The following is a 20,393-nucleotide window of genomic DNA, read 5'->3' on the forward strand; positions in this document are numbered from 1 at the left end:
GCAGACTGCTGGGTGAAAGCGTCTTCCAAGTTACCGTTGCTGTTCTGAAGCAATAATTCGGGACTTCCGTACGTTTATTTTTTTATTTTTATTGCATTAGGAAACAAAAAACCTTTAAAGCGTTAAGACAGCCCTTTTATGTCCCTGCCAAAAGGATGTGGTTGATTCACAAGACACGTTACGCTGCTGGCCCCAGGCTCCTTGTCGAATGGTGCGTTATCTGCCCGCCTCTGTCTCTTTGCCGTGTGAGAGTCGGTTCGGGGGAAGCTCACCCGGTGGCATGCGCATGCATGGTCAGTTTGGGTCACAGTGTCATGGTGAGAGGCTACTCCATGCCGCTCCGCAGGATCTGGTTGGCCGCAATCAGCATCACGCTTATAATAAAGGCCATGGCAAATGCGCAGATAAGGCTCTTCCGGACGCAGGTCTGTCTGTTCTGCTTCTGGGCGTGCACTGCAGAAAGACAAGGGAAGGTTGAGCTACTTGGACAAAGAAACATCTCTGCCACGAGCAGCTGAGCTCAGAAATTCTTCTTAACTCTACGTGCACACAGCCCTGCCCACACCTTGAACCTACCCTGGGAAGGGAACACACCCTATGCTGGCCAAGTCCTACCTCTCCTTGAAGACCAGTGGAGACCATTAGAGGGTGAGTACTTTGGGGACAACTCCAAACAATGAACCTTACCTCTGGGCAGCCTGGTCTGGTGATTGGTGACCCTGCACATAGCAGAGGGGTTGAAACTTTGATGATCTTTGAGGTCCTTTTCAACCCAGGCCATTCTATGATTCTATGATTCTATGACTACTTCCAAACCAGTTTTCCTACCAGACCACCCTCTCATACTGCAGGAAGCCCCTTCTCACACACATTGGCTTTAAAACCCTCCAGACGCTTGAAAATTTAAGTGTTTCAGTTTGATCTGAGTAGTTCCTTCTAAGCTCCTTATGAAGTTCTCTATGCGCTCATTTTATCAGAAATACTGGTCCTCGCAAATCCCCTTAGGTTTTTCCGCTTATAGGTCAACTGGGAGTGAGTACAGATTCAAGATGTGCTCCCAACAACACTCAAAAAACCCACTGTGATCACTCCCATGAATATACATAGCACATTAGTCTATTTTTTTTTAACTGTTTTTAGGTTTTCAGTGCCTAAGCAAAATCAGACTTATTAAGAACCCTTTGAAACGAATGCTTGCAGAACAGTTATCAAAGGAGGTGAGGGTAATTTGCAGCAGTTAAAATGCAGTCAGAGCTAGGATTTTTAGTATTTGACATATTTTATTTAATTATGTTTTTAAGATCAGCAGAAGGATACACTTCGTGATCTGTGAAAACAGAAAACTTGTTATCCCTTCTCTTCCTTTACGTGCATGGCATGATCAATCCCCTCTCTGAGAATACCAGAGCAACACTGGGGCACCACAAAAATCAGCGTCTGAAAAGGCTCTGGAGTTTCTGAAAGGTGAATTCAGAAAGGCAGAGAATCCTCATGCAGGTGATGCCCTGCCAGTATGAGCAGTGCTGGGACTTGCTATACCCTGCTCATCACCTCTCCTAAATTACAGCTTTCTGCTTGCACAGCTCTACCCCCTCACTCCTCTGTTTGCTCTTATATTACACACACAGGATCAACATGGTAGCACTGTGCACGATGCCCCAGCGCTCTGAGCATCCTGTTAAATAACAGCCTTGGTTATTCCTTTCTAATTTTTGTTATTTCTGCACTTTGAAAAACTCTCCCAGCCAGGCAGAACGGTGACATAAGCCACTGTGATCAGTGCTGCTGCTCAGCGCTGGGCTCTGTTGCCTATTACCATGGATAGGAGAGCAGCTGAAGACTGGCCAAGACTTTCTCTGGTGGCATCTTTCCTCCCAAAGGAAAGAAGTAAAGCATATCCAGTGATTCTTGCAGGAATGTTTCTGAAGCAAACCATTTTTTCAGTCTTCTGACAAGTAAAAATAGTGATTTAAGGCAGCAGGATCCAGGTAAGTAATTGGTACTGTTCTTCACCAACTAAGAAGCTGAAGTTGCTGACTTTCTTCATTGTGAACACAGTCATGTGCAGCTCTGGGATCAGTCTGTGAATCATCTTCTTAAATATGAAAACCTTTTTGCCCTCCCTGCAACTTATGACTTTTTCCCTCAATTACCTCATTTCTCCAAATTCACCTCCATTTTGAACACGGCATCTGTTCTTTTTCCTACTGGCTTCCAGAGAGGGCATTGTCACAGGCCTGGAGACTTGATCTGCGTTGCATTTTCACAGAATCATAGAATCATTAAGGTTGGAAAAGACCTCTAAGATCACCTGGTTCAACCATCCATCTAACACCAATATTGCCCACTGACCCACATCCCCTGGTGCCACATCTCCGTGCTTCTGGAACACCTCCAGGGCAGTGACTCCACCACATCCCTGGGCAGCCTGTGTCAGTGCCTGGCCACTCTTTCAGAGAACTTTTTCCTAACGTCCATCCACTTGACAATAGCAGTTTTTACTGCCCATGGGATGTGCAGAAGCTTGGAATTCAGCTGGTTCCTTGAACATGGTCAGAGCCAGAGCCTCCTCCTGAGATGTACAAGCCTGTTCCTAGCAGGGAAAGCAACTCCTAGCAATTCCCAACATAAAGGAAATCTAAAGAAGCACACTGAGGCTCATCCTTCATCTTCCCAACGTGCTGGCTGGCAAGACTTCGTCAAGGGGTGGCAGATACACACTGCCATGGCTGCAATTCCTCCAGAAGATACAGGCTCAACACGTCCAGCCTGTTTTGGAGCACATTGGATCATTGGGTCTGACTGCCAGACTGGTCACAATGCCCACAGTGGTCTTGGGATGCTCAAGGGAGAGCACTGAGAGCCTGCAGAAAAAGGCACTCAGGCCACATCACTGTAACCATCCAGCACCCATTTACCTTTAGCTCAATGTCACGAGCATTTTGATAAAGAGAACTGCCAGACAGACAATTTTTGTGCTACAAATTTTTGTTAGTGCAATGTCACTCCAAACAGTTGTCCTTTCCTTGTATCTCTTCCCATTAAAGCATGCAGTCCTCTTGGCTCTCAGCCTTGCTCTCTTGCCCTAAGCATTAACATAAATAGTGAGAAAAGCAGAAAATATAACTGCACCTCCCTTCTGGTTGTGTTCTTCATTGTCAGGGCTGGTATGAGTTGCTGGTACTGGGGAGCTGGGCATTTTCACTGCCTTGCTCTTCATCAAGTAGAAGGCTAACAAAACTCCCTGGAAATGTGTAAGAGGACAAGTTGTAATGTGAGCCTAGAGCTGACATCTTGCAAATGACTCTCATGTTCAGAGCAAGCTGAACAAAATCCTGGACTTGTCTCTGACCATAATATGAGTTTTATACTTCATTTACAGTGTGTGTGGCTGCATGTGAGTATGAGAGAGAGAAGTAGTGCACATTATCTGTGTTGATCTACAATGAATATTATAAATCTTTTTTTTGAAGGCCTTATTATTACAAGAAGCCAAAATGGTCAGGTTAGGATAAAGAGAGAAATGTGCATTTCTGCTGATGGCAAAAGTACCTATGCAGTGCTGCTTGGCACTTGACTGGCTTCAGTGCTTTCAGATTGGTGGGGCTCTTCAGATATTTCCATGCTCTATCCATTTATCAGCTAGGCAGAGCTGGCTGATCTCAGGTGTGCAGAATGGAGAAGGGTCTCAGGACTCCGTTTTGGTGGCAACAACACACCCAGTGTTGATGGTGGGTGCAGAGCTCCTGTTGCAGCAAGGAACTGAAGGTACCTGTCCTCCCCAACCTCAGTGAAAATCACCAGGGCTCATCTTGGCTTCATTCTTACCCATACTTAAAGCCACTTTAATGGGGTGGATGAAATGTACATAAATATAGATGTAAATCTCTAGTTAAGTCTCTTTAGGCTACCTTTATAGTTAAAAGAAGCAGTTGCTTTTTACAGTGCTGCTCACCTCATTCCAATGCAGTGCTTCAAATAAATTAGAGGGGTTGTACTCAAAAGCATCTCCTTCACTCTGCTAATTAACAAATGGGCAAAGAGCAACTAACCTACATGGAGACACTTAAAGCCAGGCTGAGATGCTGTCCAACATGCTTCACAACAGCTCTCCCTTAGTGCCAGCAGAGGCCTTGTCATTCTGAGCCCTGCAGGGAACTCAGTGTGTGGGAAATGGGAATGCTTTGGTCTCCTTCAGCACAAGGAGATCCTTCAGGTAATGGCATGTCCACAGCCAAGGGCTGCAGGACATCTCTTGCTCTCAGCCTGCCTTCCCTAGGAGAAATGCTCCTGTCAGAGCTGCTGCAGACCAGAACCATCCCCTTCCTCTGGGACCTGCAGCACAACTTAGTGTCTTGGTTGACAGTGCTGAGCTGATCTTTAATTCTCTGGTGGGTTTGTGCACTCGTGTGCATTTCCAACAACATCTAAAAAAGGGTCTGTTTTGCTTCTAGGTTCTGCCTAGCACCAGCCATGCCAACATCCCACGAGAAAAGCTGTTCTCGCTGTACTTTTGGAAGCTGGGACTTCCAAAATGAGAAGCTGAGCACTGAAGTTTTCAGACCCATGGTTTTGTGTCTGGGGTGGTTCTCCCCAGTGCTGATGCAACAGTGACAGCTGGAGTACAGCTCCAACAGCTCCATCCATCCATGGATAGAAGCATCCCTTCCTCCCTGCTGCTTGCTTGGCTTGGTTTGAAGACTGTTGCTGCTTGCCTCCTTCCTGCAGGCTTCTTAATATTCATCCATAATCTTCTGCATTTTTTTCTGCAGTATTTAGCAGCGGATGAGTGTGCTGGATGCAGTGTTTGAATCGCATTAATTAGCCAGGCTAAGTTTTGCACTTTGCTTTATTGTAAGATGCTCCAGCACCTCTGCCTGATGCCCCGTCAGAGGCACCAGGTGTGGAAAAGCAGCAGGTGATGCACTCAAACCCTGAGTTCCTCCATAGGTATCTCCCTGGATGATTTGTCTATGTGGTTGTTCCAGCCAGCAACGCTTCGAAGCACCATGAGTTCCTCTGGCAAAGAAAATCCTTCTCCTACGGAGTCTTAAAGTGGTTTCCTTAAGTAAATTTTCCATCTTAGCAAACGTTCTTAGCAGTGGTAAGTGGTTCGGGCTGCATCCCATCTCCAATTCTGATCACTTACACAGCGGTCTTGGGGCACTGCTGAGTGGGTGCTGTACCGAGCAACAGCTGCAAAGCAAAACGTTTCCTTTCCCATATCTCAGCCTGGAGCTCATCCAGTGGTGCTGCTCCACTGCTGACCAGCAGTTCACAGATTTGCCAGGAATCAATAGATTTCTGCACTGCGAATAAATACAGGCTTAAGCTTTGTAGGTGAAATTGTCTGCTATGTTCTTACACTGGGCAATAAAAGACAAAGTTGGCTATGTTTGACACAAATACTCCTTTTCATTTCCTGTAAGGCACTAGAGCTGAGCCATGGGTCTCACTTTCCTGATTGCTCCAAAGTGAAGCTCAGCCCAACTGCCGCCTTGTAGCCATGCAAGCCATCTAATGACAAAGCTGAGCTGAACACAGTCCAAGGAACTACAGGGAAACAAAAGGTTTTTGCTCCACGCTAACTCTGTGGTACATCCAGCATCAGCCTGAGTTTTACAGAGGAAACGGGAAGAGAACTGTACAGAAACATCCTCACCTTCAAACTCTGTTTGGCAATTGCCGGAGTTTTCATTTAAACTCTCCTCCTCGTTGATAATGATGTTCTCGATGTCCTTCATCGTTAGGTGGTCCCGGAAGGCATGGTACAGGATGTGCTTCAGCTCTTCTAGCGTTATCCTCTGCATGTCGAACTGCAGGGAGAGGACTGTGTTAGGCAGGGCAGCAGGAGCAGCACGGTACTGGGATGAAAGCAGGTACGTGGGCACATCCCTGTTCCTCACCCGTGGGTTTTTTTCCAATCTCATTTCAACACCTCAATATAGCTTTGCAAATTTTGCTCTTTGGGGTTCACTGGGCACTAGTAGTGTGAGTATTTCAAATGGACGTTGCTAGAGCTCTTGCCTGCTTACTTACTGCTAGTAGAGCTGTAGAGACAGAGCAGTCCACCCTCAGCCCTGGCCAGCCCAGCAGACTAAATCCCTTAGAAATTCCCATCACTCTTATCATAGCATCATGGTATCATAAAGTTTGAAAAGACCTCTACGATCACCAAGTTCAACCCCAACCCCATCCTACCATGCCCATAACCACGTCTCTCAGTGCCACACCTCCACATTTCCTGAACACCTCCAGGGACGGTGACCCCATCACTCCCTGAGCAGCTGTGCCACTGCAGCACCATTCTTTTGGAGAAGAAATGGGGAGAAAAAATGTTTCCTAATACCCACGCTGAACCTCCCCTAGTGCAATTAAAGCTCATCACTTCTTGTCCTACCACTGTTTCCTACGAGCAGAGTTCGACCCCCACCTCATTCCCTGCCATGAGCCATGATTTTCTCTTTGCCTTGGTGTTCCTCACAACTCAACAGCACAAGCAGAGAACATTTCTCTCATACAAATGTTGTTCCAGTGCACACCAAATAAAAGCTTAAGAGCCAGATTTTTCCTGCAGAGTATGTAAAACACTTTGCAGCAGAGGATCTTTGCACACATGTAAGGTCCACAGTAGTGATATCTGCTAATGGCACACAAGAGAGGGCATGCTCACTAGCTTAACTCTCCGCTGGAGGAAAGGCGATGCAAACCTGTGCCCAATTCTGCAATTGAGAGCATGGCAACAGAGTGTGATCAGATTGCACAGCAGGCACGGTACATCATCAGTCCCCTCTCCTTTCCTCCTGGGCTTTAAGGACAGGACAAATCTTATCAGCTCTGAGCTGCTCAGTGTGTTATCTAAGGTCATCTTCCTCGACCACTGCTGCCCACCTCACTGCACAGAAGTAAAATCATTAGTCCTCAAAGTGAGAGAAATACGTGCACTGGGATTAAACCCAAACCCTGACATGTTTATGTATTTCTGTGTGTTCACAGGCAGAGTTGCATGCATGCATATGTATTTACCCATTTAGCAGCACTGATTCCTACCGTTCTATTTGTTTATTTCATGCACTGATTTAAAACCTGGTGCAGAAAGTCTGCGGAAAAGTGGAGAGTTGGGGCACGGCGGGCAAAGTTCCCATTTTTTGCCTCAGCTGAGTTCACTGTAACCCTGGTTTGGTGGGTTTTGGTTGTTTTGCTGATCTCCTTGCTTCTCAGGGACTCAACATTCAGCTATAAATAGTGAGCACACTGCAATCACCAGCAGCCCCTTGCTGCACTTTACAGCTGAATTGCAAATCCCCCCATATTCATTCACAGATTTCCAGCTTGCTTTGCTGTGCACAAGCAAATCTCATCCCTCACACCTCACTTTCTTTAATGACAAAAGAGCAAGTAAAATGTACAGCCTCATACTTCTCAACTGTGATTAGGGAAAGCATCTCTCCTGGCAAGTAATGGTGTGGAAATTGGGGTCGGTGAGTGCAGTTGTCTGACAGCAATGTCAGGAGCTGTCATTAGCAAAGGTTTGCAGAGTGCCACAGGGCTGCCTGGAGCTTGCAGCCCTCCCGGTTGGTTGCTGCAATGCTGATTACACAGCAGTGCTGTGGATGTGTACCTGTGGGGAAAGCAATGCTTTCTCATGTACCATCCAGTCTTTTTCTCCTGCAAGGTTTTTCTCTTGTGGGAACTCAAGCCTGAACTTGAGCCTTGGTGTATTCCCGAGTCCACCACATGCTAAAAGCCGTAACTTGCCCTATCTGTCCCTTCCTATCAGCAGGAGCAGCCTATCTGCAGCACTGGGGTTATCCTGTCCTGTCTCTACAGAGTGTAATCACAGAATTATAGAATGTCCGGGTTGAAAAGAATCTCAAAGCCTATCCAGTTCCAACCCCTGCTGTGGGCTGGGTGCCCCCACCAGCTCAGGCTGCCCAGGGTCCATCCATAGACTGGGGCACCTCCAGGGATGGGGCTGTTCAACCCATGCTGGACTTTTCTGAAGTCAATACAAACTTCTTGCTGTAGTTTATAGATTTATTTCTATCCCTCTCTGGAGAATTGTCTTTCTAGAAGTTGTCACCAATCTGGATGGATGCTCGCCTGGGAGAGCTCAAGGCCCAGAGCAGCATCTCTGTGAGCTCATGTTTCTTTGTGTCCTTGTTAGAGGACTTCTGCAGGTATGTGTGAGCCTTCTTTAGACTTGCTGGAAGTGCTCTAAGACTTCTTATGGGCAGTGCAGTTGAGCACAAGGGATCTCCTGTATGTGGTGCATCTTGGCCACATGGAGAGCAAAACAGATAGACCATCCCCGGTGTAGAGATATGCCACTCCTTTTCTCTTCCTCCTAGGGGGTTTTTCAGGTCTCCCTTTATGGCAGTATCACTACCAACATGATGTTACAGCTTACTGTGGTGCTTATCTGTTGCCTTGCTTCAGGCTACCTAGATTACAAACACAATCATGGGCATCTGCTTATCTTAACAATGTGGAAACATTAATGACTTGTGGGGTTTGAGGCCCTCCTGTACCAGTTGATCTGTCTAGTGGGAAATAATCCTCCTCTTGGAAGATACGCATCTGTTGCTGTGTCTCCAGTTCTTACTTTTAAGCTTGATGCTGATAGAGGGAGAAATTATTAATTGTTCCATTGCCGCCTTGTCTTCTAGGAAGAGGAAATGTATTAGGAAAAACTTCTTCTCCACAAGATCAGTGATGCAGTGGCACAGCTGCCCAGGAGGGTGGTGGGGTCACCACCCCTGAAGGCATTCCAGAACCATGTAGATGTGGCACTGAGGGACTTGGGCAGTGGGCATGGTGAGGGTGGGCTGGCGTTGGACTTGGGGATCTTAGAGGTCTTTTCTAACCTTAATGATTCTATGATCCCAGATGCGGGTCACTGACAGCAACACTTATTGGCTCCTGCCCTGAGTGCCTGACCTGCTGACACAAGTATTTCCTTGCTCCTGCTTTGCTCTGTGCTCCAGAACTTGCATGCAGGAGGTGTTTCCTCCATTAGATACCTATCAGCACGGGAGTTCGTTCAGACTGGGCATGAGCTCAATGCAGCCAGAGACATCACTGTGCATCGGGTTTGGACTCCCAAGTAATTTCTTCTATTATCCTTGCTCTCCAATCTGGCAGTTTCCCTGATTCACTTTTCAATTACTCTGGCTTTTTATTGTTATAATGACAGTAACCAGGGAGCAACTCGTAACTTTTATTGGCTCTGCTGAGAAGAACTGTGACTGCTGCAAGCTTAAAACTTTCTATAGGATTTATAATTAGGAGAAATCAATGATGTTTCTTCTAAGTTGGTGCTCTCGGAATACACTGGAAGCAATGATATAGAAACAAACTGTTCCTAACGACACACAATGAGCCAAGTGATGCAGTGAGAACCCTGAACGCTACACTGGTTTGTATGTTTGGCACCAGGAGTTGTCCACTGCAGTTTCTGGTAGACTTAAGTCTCTGTAACCATCAGAAATACCTCTGATATTATTGGTTCTGAATGCACACAGCATGAGAGTGCTTGCAGCACACTGTGCAGCTGTTCCTTCAGCCAGACAGGCTTTGAGCTTATAAACCATTGCTCTGGGGGTTTCCTCTTGGACCAACAACTCCTGCTACAAGTTTCCCACAATATATTTTATCTATTTTTCTAACAAAGAGAATGTGCTTCTTAAGGATGAACACTGTCCACCCAAATGTTGCAGTGTCTCTCGTGATCCCCCAGGACAGAGGATAGAGCCATTTCCAAACTTGCAACACGCATCTCGTGTTGGAGCAGAAATGCCATTTTCTGTGTCTCCTCAAATAACTGCTATCTTAAGAACAACCCTAATTTCTTCCACCCACCCTGCTGCTGGCCCCACACCCACAGAAGGAGGGGTGGGAGTCCTGCAGCAGCAGCAGCAATGAAAGCACAGGATGTATTTTGATTGATGAATCTGTGATTCCATGATTCTGTGATTTTGCTGTTCTCCACACACACATCCAGTTGAGGGTGGCTGATTCTATACCATAAGCTGAAGGATCCTCCTGGCTCCTCCTTCTTGCCCTTCTCGAAGGCTATAGCGATGTTGACTATTGTCCAAGACCTTTCAAAGATGATAGAGAGCAGTTTGGCAATCAATTCCCTGCCCCTGCTTGAGCTGTCACTCTGGCAGCAGGATAAGCCCCAGGCCACCTTGCCCTGCATCCATTCCAACACCTGGGGGCTTTCAACAGATCCTCCAGCCCTACCTTGGGGTTAGGGTCACTATCACCTTGGGTACCACTTGCTTTCAGGAATAACCAGCTTCCCTGATGCTGCACCTGAGCATCTCGCTGACTGGGGAGAGGGAATGGCTAACAAGCTCATTTCCATGGTAACAGCCTCATTACTGCAATGGCTACTGCTAATGGGAGATTACTCCATTCTTCCCAGCAGCTTTGTCAGCAGGGAATTGCACATATATTGACAAATTAAAATCAGATTTAAGAGCATATTCACAGCACCCTTAACCCCAAGCTCCTGGCTTAAGTTTCTGCCTCAAAATCTTGCAGCATTCCAATCCAATCTGGCCTGAAGAATACCTCCTGTGTGTCCCCCCCCAGTCACCCTCTGAACTGTGCAGGGACACAGAGGAGTGTGGCTGGGCTGTTTGCAGCTCTGTGAGAGCCACCACGTCCTGCAGGTTACAAGATGTTTGGTGTATGGGCCACAATGTGCTTTTTTACCAGTTTGGCTGTTGCATGCCCAGGCAGAACAGAACCATGCTAAAGAGCAGTTGTTTCCGTGCAGCCCAGAAGCAAGAAACCACTTGCTGTGAGGAGGCCACAGAGGCTTGCTGCAGGTGAGGCTCCTGGTGTGAAGCACAAGGCTGAACCTCCATCCCCATCCCAATCATCTATCTCCATCTGCATCTCCATTCTCATCCTCATTTCCATTCATCTGCATCTCCATCCCCATCCCATTAATCCATCAATCCCCACCATCTCCTTCCCCTTCTCACTGCAACCCCATCCCCACCACCTCCATCCCTACCCCTATCCTCATCCCCATCATCTCCATCCCCATCTTCATCCATCTGTTTCCCACCCATCTCTATCCCCATCATGCAGGCCATTTTTTTTCATTAAGCTCAGCACTGAACTGAGTACTGCTGTTGTTTCTACAATGGAATGATATTTTCTCTCATGAGAAAATGCCAAGCTGTCAAAACCTTAACTGGTTCCTGGTTGTGCCTCAGCTCCATGTGAGGAGGATGTGGATGGAGGGGATGGTGATGGGGATGGAGAGGGGTTCCTCACTCCATCCTGGTGACTGCTGCCTGCTAAGAATTCAGAGCTGCTGGTACCAGCTGGTGCACCAATATACACAGCTCTTACCCCTGAACCACTGGAACAAAGCAACAGACAGCACTGGAAAGGCAGAACTCCTGCAGAGCTGCACAGTCCCTGCCTGTATGAAGCCAGGGATTCCTGCACCCTGTCCTGCTCTCATGGGGAGGTCCACTCATCCCCCTGTTCCAACAGTCAGGGTGCTTCAAACATCATTTTCTAAATACCATTACTTTTACTTATTGCTCCCTCACCCTTAATGCCGGGAGACATTCAGAGAGCATTAAACAAAACTCTTCCATTTTCTGCTTTCCCCATGTGCTGTCCTGCTCCCTGTAATCTCACTGTAGCTGTTATCAGTGGCTCAGGTGCCCGCTCTGCCACTTTGGGTCTCAGAGCTACTGCACAAAATGGCACATCTGACAAGCTGATTTGCCTCACCGAGCCCAAAATATCGTGTTATCCCAGCTCACACCCAAGTGCTTGCTAGGGCAAGCCTGCAGAGCAGGGCTGGGTGCAAGGCGTGCTTGGTACTCGCCGTGTTTCCTTCCCTGGTCCCTCCCCAGTGCTCTGTAGAGATTGCATTAACTTTGCCTGCCATGCCCCTGCTGTACCCAGTGCAGGTCTGGAATATTCCTTAACCTCTCTGGCTGTGTGATCTGGGATTCCTGCATGACTTGGTTCACCACCATGTTTCTGAAACGACCCCACGAAGATGCTGTCAGGTGATGGGAGATGCTCCTGACAGCTGTTCTGCAAAGAAATCCTCTTGTACTGTCCTGGCTGGAGGAAAATGAGCCTGGAGCCACAGCTCCCTCTGCTACATCCCAGCACTCAGCTAGCTGGGTGCCCTCCCGTGCTAGGCACAGACATCACATCTCTAGAGCAGTGTTTTAAGCAGGGGAGTGGGTCAGTGACTGCGCTGATTTTGCTTTGCAGTTGAGATATAATGGTTATTAAACTTGGCTAAGAGGAATTGGCCTCCTGATAGGATAAATCACAGTAACACCTCTGCAGAAAACGGACTACGAATATTAATCCTGGACCCATTCAATTAACTTTAAATAGTTTAACTAAAACACGAAGAAGTGGTTTTCTTCCTTTTTTCTTTTTTAATTAGGAAATGTTCTCAGACTGAAGTACAAATTAACAGGTTCTAATGATTTCTTTTGCCCAGTTTTACAGCTCCCTGGCCTTGCTAACTGTCTCCCAGTCTGATCCCAATCAAAGTGCATAAGTAAATGGATTGCAGCGTGTTGACCTCCGACGTGAGGTCTACGAGAGCCTCTGAGAGGAGAAAACCAATAAGTTTTAATTAGGGCTAAAGCCATGGCACCCTATTTGGGAGTGAGCACCTCCAGCCTACCCCCAGACTGCAATTAGTTCACGACATCCATCAGCTGGATGGGGTGGGACTTTTCTGTGCCAGTGTGAGGGAAAGACACCACCTAACAAAAACAACCTGTCCTGCCTGCTTCATTAAACAGACTGAATTCAACCCACTGCTCTTCTCCCCATGTCTCATGCACTGCTGCTGTCAGCATCACCGCTGCTGAATGAGAGAAGAAAGCAGAAACCCCAGGAAGGTAAATGGACCAGCTGAGTAGACCTGCAGCCCAATGTCTCCTTTAGCCAAAGGGAACCCATATTTTACTTAGTGGTTACGAGTGTTTCAAGAATGCCAGAAATGGATTAGGAAGTGGGACATGCTCCCAAAATGTGTGAAGGACACTGAGAATTCATAAGAGCTTTGCTAGGGAGACAAAGCTACAATGGGATCCTGGAGGCATCCTTGCTGCAGGCGATGGATATCCAACAAACAACGTTGTGTTTGTGCCAATGTTTGATAATATCACAATGCTAATACAACAATGTAATATATGACATCATACAGTTGTGCTGTGTAGGGAAAGAAGAGAGTATAAGCAAATCTTTGGCTGCACTGTCCAACGGGGTTTGGTCTTTAAGGCACCATGGGAGGGCTGTGCTATGGCAGGCACTAAAATGGTGCTCAGCAGGTTGGGTTTTCCGTGAGGTGATGGTTGCTGCATATAAAGAAGAGATAAGTAGAAAAAAATGTCTGAGAGATGCACCAGCAGCACTTCCTGCAAAGTTACCCTAAAGAATAATGAACAGCTTGCACAGTGCATAGCAGAAAGAAATCTCAGTCCGGCACTGAATCAACAGTAACCACTGGGATGAAGACACAGCACACAGCAAAACAGCTCAGAAAAGTACAATTTGGGAAGCTCCTCCTTTGAGCTTCTGTCACATTCATCCTAAGCTTACATCACGGATTCAGATTAAGCAGAGGTCTTGTGTAAAACCATAGAATCATGGGATCATTTGGGATGGAAGGGACCTTTAACGGCCATCAGGTCCCACCCTCTGCAGTGCACAGGGACACCTACAGCTCCATCTGTGCTCAGAGCCCCTACAGCCCAACTTTGGGTGCCTGCAGGGATGGGGCATCATTGCCTCTCTGGATAACCTGTGCTGTGCCCCACCACCCTTACTGTACAAAACTTTCTCCTCATATCCAAACTAAATCTCCCCTCTTTTAGTTTGAAACCATTTCCCCTTGTCCTTTCACAACAGATCCTGCTGAAGGCTCTGCCCCCTTTCTTACAGCTCCTCTTTAGATATTCAAGGCCACTCTCAGCTCCTCCTGGAGCCTTCCCTTCTCCAGGCTGCACAGCCTCAGCTCTCAGCCTGTCCTCACAGGGAGATGTTCCATTCTTGGAGCATTTTTGTGCCTTCCTCAGGATGAGCTCCAACAGCTCCGCTTCTCTCCTACAAGAGCACATTGCTGACTCCTGTCCGTGCCACGTATGGCATACACAGCCAAACACAGTTCTCTCTGACTGGGAACATAATGCTGAGTTTGGGGACTGCACTGCCTTGGTGCTGACAGAAACCAGAAGAGCAGAGCAGGCAGGACCTTACCATCCCGCAGAGTGCTTCTTTCTGTGATTTGAATCAAAATGACATCGCCTGCAAAGGTTTCTTGAGCAGAGAATATCAGGAGGAAAAGCAGAAGCCAAAGGTAGTGAGCAAAAACATTTCGTTTTGGTAACTACAGCACAGTCATCGAGGGTTCATTTTGATCTCTAATAATTCACCTTAGGTTGTTGCTACCTTTTAGCTCATATTTATAAACTAGAAGTTGCTGTGACCTCAGGGCTGGGACGTTCTCTTTTGGAAGACATTTAATTTTAACAAAGCAGTTTTTTTCTCCCAGTGAGAAACTCTCAAAAGTCTGGAAGAAAACCATCCATGTGGGCACGAGTTTGATTTAATTTGTCAAACTGGCACTTCCTAAGGAGAAGTGAAAATAAAAAATTTAAACGCCGTAAGTCATCAACATTATTAATAGTTCTGGTGCCAACGCCACATCCAGCAATGCAGGAAGACACACCAGCCTGCCCCAGCAGGGCTGCCCAGGGACCTGGTTTCCACTGTTTTCACAGCCTCCCCTACACTCTGTAGGAACTGAAGTTCTCAAGTCTATCCCACCTGCCCTCCAAAGCCCACAGCTCACATTATCGCACATTAGCTAAGAGCATCCGAGCCTCTGAAGCTCCCCCTTGGCTCCTGCTTGTCATGGATCTTTCCTGACAAGCCTAAAGCCCTGAAAAAGCCTGCTGAATATTTAATTCATCCAGAGACAAAAAAGACAGCAAAAAAAACAAAAAACAAAAAAACCCCTCCATTTCAGCTTCCTAATTTGAGAGCAGAGCATATGAAAAATCCACACTCGGGAACCTGAGGCCGAGCAGATGCGCAGAAAGGATGTGACTGATTTTCATGTTTTCTGACTCGTTCCCCTTTGTTGAGCTGCACTAGGATGCAGATTTGCCTTTTATTTGATTTGCATTTTGTAATTATTTCTTACATAACAGTTTGCCTTCCACATAATGCCTGTTGTTTGGAAACAAGATTAATTCGACCGAGAACCGCCAGGTAGAAAGTTCAATTAAAGCCGGGAGTAACTGCGGAGTTACTCTGCTCTGAAGAGTATGTGATATTTTCTTGCTGTGGCAAAAACAAGGTGATCAATTCTGAGGTCCCCTCCAGCGATTCACTTGGCACTTACAAGCTCTCGCCAGCTACCAGTATGACAGAGCAGAGAAGTAAGAAAATACAAATCAGCTGTCGCGGCAGAAAAAATAAAGTTCGGGAAAGTAATTTTAATGCATGACTCAGAGCAGCAGGTCTGCAGCAAGGAGGGAGGCATGGAGTGCTCACACCTCGAAACGGGGGAAAAATGAGCATCTCTGAAGGTGCCTGCTCCCAGGTGCAGCAAAGCTTGGGAGGCAACGGGGACTGGGCTCTTATGGCCATGAAACACGGTTTAGCACAGGTGTAGCAGTGTGCAGATGGAGTATGAGCATGAGTGATAAGCTCAGGTTTGGGATGAGAAGGGACAATGCACTTTGGTAGCAGCTCTATGAGCTCTGCATCAAAGATTTCATTTTTTAGAACAACAAAACCATAGAATCATTAAGGTTGGAAAGATGAATAAGGTCATGTAGTCCAACCACCAGCCCATGCCTGTGACCACTCTAGACCATGCCACTCAGTGCCACATTTACCCTTTTCCTGACCCCATCACCTCCCTGGGCAGACTGTGCCAATGCCTGACTACTCTTCCTGAGAAGAAGTTGTCCCCAGTACTCAATCTGAACCCTCCTGGCACAATCCAACGCCATTCTCTCTCATCCTATCACTGTTATCTGGGAGAAGATGCCTTCTTTGGGGCTCACTGGCAATACAGTGAAAACCCTTTCACAAACTGACCTTCATCTTCATCTCATATGTACCTGGGCTAGGTATTTACCTGGGTGGTGCAGAGGATATATTCCAGGGGACATAAAGCATCTAATAGGTTTCATCTGTCTAAGTGCTCCATCGCCAGATTTATCCATGCTGTATCACAACATAGCAGTGCCTTTTGATGCTTCAGGTGTCTTTTATGGTAGCTCTGACCACCAGCCTCTTGGCAGATGGAAAGGAGTTGGGCAAGTGGGTTGGAGGTTAACAGAGACTTTGCTCCAACCCTGGCCTTGCTCACCTCCATGGTCCATATCTGCATTAACTGGAACTGTGGGGTGCAGTCAAGGAAATCATAGTCACAGAATCACAGGTTGGAATTAAGGTTGGAAAAGATCTCTAAGACCATCATGTCCAACCATCAACTCATCCCACCATACCCACTGACCTCAGTGCCACATCTCCACGGCTCCTGAACACCTGCAAGGACAGTAACCCTGCACCTCCCTGGGCAGCATGTACTGATGCATCACCGTTCTTTCAGAGAAGGATTTTTCCTAATATCCTTGAAACAGTCCTCAGTGATGTCTGCCCTGTGGGTCAGTGGGTGCTGATGGGGATTGGAGACCTGTTGTCTGTGGATCAGGAGGTTCAGCCAAATCCCAGCCCTGAGCTCTGATCTATAAGGCGCAGTCCCAGCACACTCACGTCACACCTGACCTAGGTCTCTACAATCAAGCTGCTAATTGTACTTAAGTTATGCATGAATTAGAGAAATATTTAGCTCAGCGCTGCTTGAGGACTCTTCTCATGCTAAAATAAACTGTCACCTGGTAGCTCAGCTCCTCAGTCTGGCAAAGAACGAATTTTGCTGGTGTGGTTGCTGTGCTAAATGCACTCTAGGACTCAGCAAAACCTTGGACAGGGCTTGGGCAGCAAACTATCACCATGTCTCAAACTGAAGATGAACATTTTGGAGAAGATAAGGCTCCAGACAGACCCTACTGTGGTCTTTCAATGTACAGCGGAGGCTTGTAAGAATGACTGAGAAAGACTTTTTACCAGGATGTGTAGCTAAAGGACAAAGGAGCGATGGTTTTAAACTGAAAGATGGTAGGATTGGATTGGATATAAGGAAGAAATTTCTCATGTTGAGGATGGTAAGATACCAGAATGGGCTGCCCAGAGAAAATGTAGCTGCCCCATCACTAGAAGTGTTCAAGGCCAGGTCGGACGCAGCCCTAGGCAGCCTTATCTGCTGAGTGGCGCCTCTGCCTAATAATTACAGGGGGTTGGCCTAAATGGTCTTTAAGTGTTCCTTCCAACCCAAACCATCCTACTAATGAGTTTGTCACCAGAATCCAAATCTTGCTCCCAAAAGTCCTTGCCAGCAGATGGAAAGCCAGTGCAGTCAACAGTTACTCTTCCAATGCTTCCCCTTGCAAAAGTACTCTGCTTTGCTGCTGCATTTAAGTTAATCTTCACAAGTAACCCTATGGCTTACAACCAGATAGAGCCTCTGTAAGTCTGCCAGGCAGCAGGGTGAAACAAGACCACAAGTCCTGGTGATGTGTGTCACCAGGCCTGACCTCCTTGCTAAACTCTTTGGCTCCGTGCACTGAAAACTGTCAGTTTTCTGAAAATCTCACTCTCCCTGTCAAACCACAACATGAAGCTGTCGTTTATCAGCACTGAGAAACCCCCTGAAGTAAAAAAGCAAGTGATCATTGTAGTGATACAGAGCAAGGAAAACACAGTCCTGTTCCACTGTGGTGACAGTTAAGTAGAAATATCTGGATAATTTGTTTTGGTCCAAGGCTATCTCTGACAGAATTAGTGGATTCACTAAAGAAGGGCTGCTTCCTACCTTGCAGAAGTTACATCAATTTCTTTTAGGTGTACCATAAACCACCAAAAACAAGGGAATACACAAAGATTCAGGGCATAACACAGCCTGAAAAGCAGCAGCCCTGTGCATTGTGTAAAAGGACTGCGATGTCCAGTCCTGTCCCACAACCCCTTCTGTAAGCACAATGCACAGCTCTCCCATGAACAGATCATCTGCACACTGTAAGGACTTTCCTCTTGGTGCCCATCCAGGAGCCAAAGGAAAACACTGAAAATTCACCCAATCCCACCAACCACTTCCAACTCACTGGGGGCAGAGCCCCTGCCTGCTCCCTGTGCACTCCCATCCCTATGGCACTTCATTTCCAAGAGAAATAGGCTCACGAATTATAATTCATAGAATCATGGAATCATGAAGGTTGGAAAAGACCTCTGAGATCATCCAGACCAACCACCCACTTACCACCAATACTGCCCACTGACCATATTCCCCATTCACTGCATTCTACTGACATCAGACCACTCCTCCTGGCAGTAATTCCCTATCTCCTGTTTTTCCCATGGTGTCAATGACCATCCTGCATCTCAATGAAACCTCCTCTGCTGTACAGGTTCCAAAACTCATTTTCTCATCAAATTATGAAACAGATTAATAAAACCAAGCTGTTTCCAACATGTTTCGCTTGGAGTCATCAGCTTCAGCTCTGAAGAAGGGTTTGCATCTTCAAAACCTTGATCCGTATCTTTTTTCCCCCAGCATTTGGTCTAATAGAAAATGTTACTGATCCATGAAAGCTCCATCTCCTTTCTAAACCCTGATTTTATTAAAACTTTATCAACTGGAGGCCTAACAGTGAAAGGGAAAGATGCAGCTTGTCTTTGCTTCCAACACAGACCTGCCAGGCTGACTCATGAGCTGACTGCAGACATCTACTCTGGGAAGGGAACATGAGGAACAGCATCTATTTATCTGATTCTTGCCCTTGAAGAAAGGATCTGCTGTGATGGACACCAGCAGCACCACAAGCTTTGGGCTTTCTGTTTGTTTAGAGAGGACCTCGGTTACATTAGTTCTCAAATCTAGTTTCTTTGCAAATGTTAATGTTTAATTGTTTGCCTTGGATCAAAATCAGCATTATTGCCCTATCCCATCTGCTAAGAAGTGCCTTCTTGTGCAAAAGCAAGAAATAATTAAAAAAAAAACAAACAACAAAAACTGGATAACAGACTTAACAGAAAGAGTAAAATCAATATTGTAACTCTTGGTTGCAGGAGGGACCAGGCTGGGGTTTGTAAAGCAAAGTTACCCATGTGCCTTTCATTGGGTCCCTCCATGTCAGTGTCCTTGCAGCTCTATTAGTCCCTGCCATGCATAGGACAAAAGGGCTCTTCAAGTCCACCAGGCAGATGGAAATTGCTGATGCCTTCTAGGCTATCTTAATGCTCCAATAGCACATCTCTTTGTGTGAGAGGAGTGGTTCTATTTGTCCTAGGATTTATCTTGAACTCTGCTGATTTGTCTTAATGAATGCAAACACTGCTGCACCGTGTGCCCCAGCACATTAATTTTGTAGGGTTATGTGGTCAGCCCTAATGCAAACCTCAGTTTTTAGGGGTGATACACCTCTCTGACTGCAGAAACACCTTTCTGAAATGCCATGCAGGTCACGTCCCTCTCTTGCCTGGGTTCATGCTTTGCCACAGCTGCAGAAGGTTCCTTTCCCCCTTTACTACCCCCACTGCTATGAGTTTCCCCAGGAGCCCACAGGCTGGCAACCATGAGAAATGATGTCTGGTGAAGACCTCTGATTGGAGAAAAAGGGATTTGGGGGTGGGAAGGGAGCTGCTGCCTCAAGGTGCAGCCCCTTTCCAGGAGTGTTCCCTGCACCAAGGGGTGAAAGGTGGATTTGGTGAGAGATGAAAAAAGGAGAGAAAGTTTTCACTTAGTAACATGCCACACTTCACTGCAGCGGAGAAGATGAACTATGTGAGCACCCCCACTCAGTTTCTGGATGCATTTGGGATTCGTTTATTTTTAAAACACACATTTCCAGGTTAAAAGCTGCCTGCTGGATGTGGGGCATCCTCTCCAGACACAGTGCCTGTGCCCAGCTAACTGCATCCATTTAACATCCAATAACCAAGTTTAAGACACACCCCTCACAAATGCTCTTACATTGCTCTGAAAGTGCAGCATCACCTATTGCCAAATCATGGCTAGCATCAATCTGAGCACAACAGGCACTGAACAGCTGGAGTCCAAGCAATACCATAAATATTTGCTGGTAGCCTCCGGGCACCAGCATGTTCAGGCTGCAGCTGTCGCTGCAAATCTACTGGTTAGCAGTACTGCTTTGCAGATCTACTGGGGATTCAATACTAAAGCCTTGGCCCAAGTTTATTTTCCACCATGGCCCAAGTTTATTTTCCTTACCTAAGAAATG

At 46.7% G+C, this 20,393-nt stretch overlaps 1 protein-coding gene across 2 annotated transcripts in view; it reads right to left on the bottom strand.

The window, feature by feature from the left end:
• Positions 1–325: 325 nt before the first annotated feature.
• Positions 326–20,393, bottom strand: part of CALN1 (calneuron 1) — a 106,722-nt gene continuing 86,654 nt past the window's right edge. The window contains exons 4-6 of one of the 2 annotated variants that reach the window (XM_042830255.1): positions 5,663–5,816; positions 1,590–1,592; positions 326–453 (exon numbers count right to left, since the gene is read on the bottom strand). In XM_042830255.1, coding sequence (XP_042686189.1) covers positions 326–453; positions 1,590–1,592; positions 5,663–5,816 — 285 coding nt within the window. The remainder of the gene's footprint in view (positions 454–1,589; positions 1,593–5,662; positions 5,817–20,393) is intronic. The other variant, XM_042830254.1, reaches the window with a different exon arrangement.

The sequence above is a fragment of the Centrocercus urophasianus genome, unplaced genomic scaffold (assembly GCF_019232065.1).
Source record: "Centrocercus urophasianus isolate 14NV4802_14NV808 unplaced genomic scaffold, USGS_Curo_1.0 seq_33, whole genome shotgun sequence".
In the NCBI taxonomy this organism is placed as follows: Eukaryota; Metazoa; Chordata; class Aves; order Galliformes; family Phasianidae; genus Centrocercus; species Centrocercus urophasianus.